This window comes from Helianthus annuus, chromosome 15 (assembly GCF_002127325.2).
Source record: "Helianthus annuus cultivar XRQ/B chromosome 15, HanXRQr2.0-SUNRISE, whole genome shotgun sequence".
NCBI classification, from domain to species: domain Eukaryota; kingdom Viridiplantae; phylum Streptophyta; class Magnoliopsida; order Asterales; family Asteraceae; genus Helianthus; species Helianthus annuus.
Genome location: NC_035447.2, coordinates 112,574,141 through 112,580,015, shown reverse-complemented (window position 1 = coordinate 112,580,015; position 5,875 = coordinate 112,574,141). Strand labels below are relative to the sequence as shown.

Genomic DNA, 5,875 nt, shown 5'->3' with positions numbered 1-5,875 from the left:
TCTTGGCTCTCTACATAGTGTTCTATTTATCCTCTCTGCAACCCCAATCTGTTGCAGAGTTCTAGGATTGTATTTATCATCTTGATCCCCCTCTCAGCACAATAACCTGTAAATTCTTTGCTGATGTCTTCATCTTCGTTGTCAGATTTCAAGCATTTCACCTTCAAATCAGTTTCAAGTTCAACAGCAGATTTCCATTTTCTAAATTTATCAAAAACTTCAAATATATGTTTAAGAAAGTAAACACATACCTTGCGTGTTGAATTCTCTATGAAGGCCACATAATAGCGAGATCCTCCAAGTGAAGCAAATGATGTCAGCCCGTACACGTCTGGGTGAATCAGCTCCAATTTCCGAGCTTTTGGTGCTCTCCCCATCTTCACAAAAGTCACCTTCTTTTTCTTGCCTAGGATGCACAGTTCACAAAACTCAGACTCGATTTGTTTTAGTTCTGGAAGCTTTCCATTGGTAACAAGCATCTTCATCCCTTTTTCACTCATGTGGCCGAGTCATTGATGCCATAACTTTGATAGACTCGGCTCATCAGATACTGCATTAACTCTGTCGGTTGGTACCTCAACCATGTATAATGTAACTTTCTTCTTTCCTCTAGGAACAATCTATTGCCCTTAACAACTTCCCAGTGTCCTCTACCAAAGTAGACATCATATCCCTGATCATCAAGCTGTCCAATAGATATCAACATCCTCTTCAAACTAGGAATGACCCGAGCATTCTTCAAGGTCCAAATGGTTCCCAATAATGTTTTTAAGTCTATGTCTAAAACTCCCGTAATATCAAGACTGTGATTGTTAACCAAACGAATTTTACCAAAGTTACATGTTCGTAGATTCTTCATCTTCTCCGTGCTAGAAGTAGCGTGAAATGATGCTCCTGAATCTATAATCTAATCTTCAATAATATTTTCGACACAACAAATAAGGGCATCCTCTGAATATGAGGTTGTGGTAGCATATACCTCCTTTTTGTTTCTATCTTGAATTTTACTGAATTCAAAAGAGACAAGTGAGAATTAAACAATTTAATATGCTTAATAATAGAACTTCCCTCTTTCATGCGAGTGTTGACTAACTCCCGTATCAGAAACACCTTGTTGGCAGGAGATGGCTTCTCATACATATTCGACAAAGCCTCTATGATTCCTTGTGCTGAGGTTTGTTTAGATATATTGTAACCAATATTCATAGAAAGAGTGAGCCTGATAGTTGACATAACATTCCTGTCAATAACTATCCACTCTTTCGTTATAGGTGTAGGAGGAGGCTCTAAGGCTGCATCGAGTTCCTTCTGTATTAGCAAATCATTGATTTGCATCTTCCACCATCCGAAATTCTTCCAATCAAACTTTTCAATTTTGACTTTTCCATCATCAGTCATCCTTTTTGCTGAGTAATAGAAACTACACAGAGAACGTGAGAGAATAAACTTAAAAACAACCCGAAATCTTACCTCGAACAATGTGCAGAAAGCCCCAAAATCACGGCAACGAAAATCAAAACAGAAATTCTTCTATTTGAGCGGCGGCTGGAAATCCTAATATAGGTTAGACCCTTCTAACTTAATCAACAAGTTAAAACTGGACCCATTAGGGTTAGGGTCGGCCAGTCCATTCTCCTTATGCACTCTCCTAATTAGCGGGTTGGCCCACAGGGACCGAAGCCTACAACTCCAACAACCCTCACAATGGAAGGGGGGGGGGGGAGGAGTAAAGGTAAACCCATACTAACATGGGATAAGCATAACATGCATGATTTGTTAGAATAACACCTCGACTTGAGTAGGGATATAATTATTGTAGAAGATTATCAAATATTATGATTTCTAGGGGATGGTACATATCAATCTTAGAGCATTCACATCCAAATAACTAAATTATGTGTGTGGTGTTTTTAAAATATAAAGAGTATAAAAAGTGGTTGTGAGTGAGGAGAGAGAAAATGTTACTGTTCATCTGTATATTTGGGGGGACACTGTTCACCCCCTATAATTTTTTAATATATTTTGAAAGTGGTTGTGAGTGAAGGAGAGAGAAAAGATAATGATAAAAGGTATAAAAATATTATTTAATTGAAAAGGAGAGAGAAAATGTAGTATTTTTTAGTGGAATTTAGGATGAAAATATAATGGATCGAATGTGAATGCTCTTAGTTTTACCTTTATGACCCCATATTTTCCTATCCTTTTCTTTGCCTTAGGTTTAATTTTGTCTTGACTAATAAACTTAAAAAAATGTATAGTTACTTTCAAGGTAGATAGTGGTACCTCATCTCATCCTCTCTACAAACCATACCATTAGCTTACAGTGTGTGAGATTATACCAGGTACACGCTTGTTTGTGTAACATGTTTATGTAGTTTGTAAGGATATTTCACATACCAAAGGGTTTGTAGCCTATGAGAATCAAAGAATGTAGTAAAGACGTTGTAGACTTATAGTAGATTCGGTTACATATTTAGGGTATACGGTGTGGCATGCGGGGAAGCTCGGCAACGATGTTTGCCGATCGGCAAACACCGCCGCCAACCATATGGCGATACGGCAAAGTTGTGAAATCGGCAACCCTTTACCGACTCGGGAAACATGATGGGTTTTGATGTGGGGGCCACTCCAACGGTTATATTACCGTTTAAAAAAAAATAATTTTTCTTTAAAAAATTAAACTATAAATATCACACTAAACCATTTAACCATATACCTTCAAATTTATACTCAACCAAACCAAAAAATACCACCAATTCCTCCCAAAAGTTTACCATACAAAATGGCGGATGAACTCCCGTTATGGTTCCCACCCATGAGTAGCGACGATTCATCCGATAGTAGCATTCTTTTTGAACGTCAACGTGAGGAGGGGCATGAGACACTCATGGCGGATTATTTTGTCGAAGACCCGAAGTACAACGAAGATATCTTTCGGCATAGTTTCCGTATGTCGAAACGTTTGTTTCTAAAAATTGTGTCCGATGTGGAAGAGAACGACCCGTGGTTTGTAGAGGCCCCCGATGCGCGAGGTAGGAAGGGCTTTACGCCCTTGCAAAAGGTGACATCGGCTATTAAACAGCTCGCAACTGGAAACACTCCAGACGAGAACGATGAGTACTTGCATATGGCCGAAAGAACTTCCCGCGAGTGCCTAGAATATTTTTGTGACACGGTTTGCAAAATATACGGTCCAGAGTTCTTACGTAGACCGACAAGCCACGACATGGCACTTTTATACCAAGCTCAGGAGGAAAAACATCACCTTCCAGGTATGTTCGGTAGCCTTGATTGCACCCATTTCGTTTGGCGTTTTTGTCCGACAGAGTATCGAGGCCAATATATGCGAGGAGATCATCGATACCCGACTGTTATGCTCGAAGCGGTTGCTTCTCAAGACTTATGGTTTTGGCATGCTTTTGCCGGTCCACCCGGTTCTCAAAACGATATCAATGTTCTACAACAATCTTCGTTATTTTTAACGGAACGAAATGGAACCGCGCCAAAATGTCCATTTTACGTTAACAACCATTTATACAAACGTGGTTATTTGCTCGTGGATGGAATCTACCCTTCGTGGTCCGTGTTTGTGAAGTCGATCCCTTACCCTCACGAAGTAAACGAAAAGAAATTCAAGAGGCAACATGAGGCGGCAAGAAAAGACGTCGAACAGACTTTTGGTGTTTTGAAGGCGAAATGGGGTGTATTGAGTCGACCGATGCGAGCAAGATCCGTTAAAAAAATTAGGAATGTCGTGTACACGTGTATTATTTTACACAACATGATTTTGAAAGATGATGGAAAGGCGATAGCACCGGTGCACATTCGGGATCCTCCGGTCGAGCCGGCTCTAGACGATACGGTGTTGGGCGAGTTGATGAATGAAGACACTCATTGGAGACTCAAACACGATCTCATAGATCATCTCGCAAGTCAAGATTTACCCCATCTTTTGGTCGATTCCGACGAAGACTAGTTTAAATTGTTTCATGTTAATGTAATTTTATTGTTTTTTACTTTAGTGTAACTTTGATGTTTTTAATTTAATTTATGAATGTTTATTGTTTTTAAATTTAATGTATATATTCTAACTTTATTTATATTAAATAAAATAGTGCACAAAAAAAATAATAATAAAAGTTTACCACTTCAGCAAGTGTTTAAACCATTGCCAACACTTTTCAGCAAAGTTTAAACAGTTTTGCCTCATTGACATGGCGCGCTCTAATTGGTCGGTTTTTTAGTTTACCATTCCAAAGTGTTTAACCACTCCTTACACCCTTAGTGACTGTATGAACTAGGCGTTATGTAAAAGGTAAAAGGTAAAAGGTAGAAGGTAAAAAATTCACATATTTAATTACTTGAAATGTGAAAAGAACAATGATTGTTTTAATGAAAAGTGTAGTATTAGGGGAAGGTTGTTGGAAGCATGTAAAGTTACCATGCCAATAGAAAAGACGCGGAAACATCAAGCCGGTGGTGACTCCTGATTCACTAAAAGGCCAACTAAACCTTCTTTTATCTGATCTTACAACCCTAACCCTAACCCCCCATTTCTGTTAGCCGCCTTTTTAAAAAAAAATCTTTTCTTTTACGACCCTTTGTATAAACCAACCCACCGAAACCTAATCTAAAGAAAACGACAAAAAACAAAACACCAGATGTGAGGAGCACAGCCGTTGTGTAACTTGATGGCGCCCCATGTTTGCAACGATTAGACGACCGTTGGGATCTCCATGCGCCACTTCTCATATTTACCCCCACAGGTTCAGGAACCAATGCATGTTTATTTTAAGGTTTCGAATCCTTTTTATGTATTCATATCTTTGATATGTACTATCATCAAACGTAATCTTTGTTTTTATAAATTGGTTGGAATCAGAATTAAAAAAAAATGGTTATCATCATTGTAGTTTTGGAAAAAGATAATAATATTATTGACCTTATTTCTACTCTATAAAACTATAAAAGTATTTTTTTTTTAATCATGTAATAAGGAATATGAGTGCAAGCAAGACTGGAACAAAGCTGGTCATGGAGATGGAAACACCCTCTAAGATCAATGGAAACAAGAAATAAAGATGATCAAATGGATCTTAAGATAAACTAGATTCTTGTCAAAGACCGCGCGTTGCGGCGGTGACGCTTTAGTTGTTTATAGCTTGCGGCACGTTACGTGATGCATAACCATGTAAAAACGTGTGTTTCGACGTATCCGATCTAAAGCATTGCAGTTACAAAAGAAATGGAATCGAACCCAAGTTGGTCCATTTAGTGAGCGTTCCACCTAACCACTAAATCACCCTTACCTTTACATCAAGACTTAGTGGCGTCAAAATGTACAATAACTCGAATTTATATCGCCGAATGAAAATGTATTTTACTTGAACAGACTCATTTCCGAACACAGTTTACGTCAAGACGTAGACCAACCGAAAACGTACACAAAAATTAGCATGAAAACGTATTATATTTGACCAAACTCATTTCCCAAAAAAATATATCGAAACGTGAATTAATACGGACCCTTAGATTAAAATATCAAAACATAGGCTAACTGAAATGTACATAAAAATAAGCATTAAAATACATTATATTTGATTCTACTTGTTTCAAAAAAAGATTAAGGCGAAACATGAATTTACACCGACACGTATGAAGAAACACTAGATAAATGGTCGGAACCGAAATATCTAGGGGGTTTGAATCCGCATAAAAGGGTTAGCTCTCTCTCGGTTGATTCAGTTGCTGCTGAACTTCTTCTCCGGTGATTCTGCAAAAAAGAGCACCGTTAGCCTCGCCAAGGGGAGAAGAGGGTTCTCTCCTTGACCCGACTCCGGTGTGAGAATAAGTATTGGTAATGGAGAAGAGAAAG

General features: G+C 38.3%; 1 protein-coding gene across 1 annotated transcript; it reads left to right on the top strand.

Moving 5' to 3' along the window:
• The first annotated feature begins 2,782 nt into the window (after positions 1 to 2,782).
• LOC110914081 (protein ANTAGONIST OF LIKE HETEROCHROMATIN PROTEIN 1-like) lies at positions 2,783 to 3,976 on the top strand. The gene has a single exon (XM_022158903.1). The coding sequence runs from the start codon at positions 2,783 to 2,785 to the stop codon at positions 3,974 to 3,976; it is 1,194 nt and encodes a 397-aa protein (XP_022014595.1).
• The last annotated feature ends 1,899 nt before the right edge of the window (positions 3,977 to 5,875 follow it).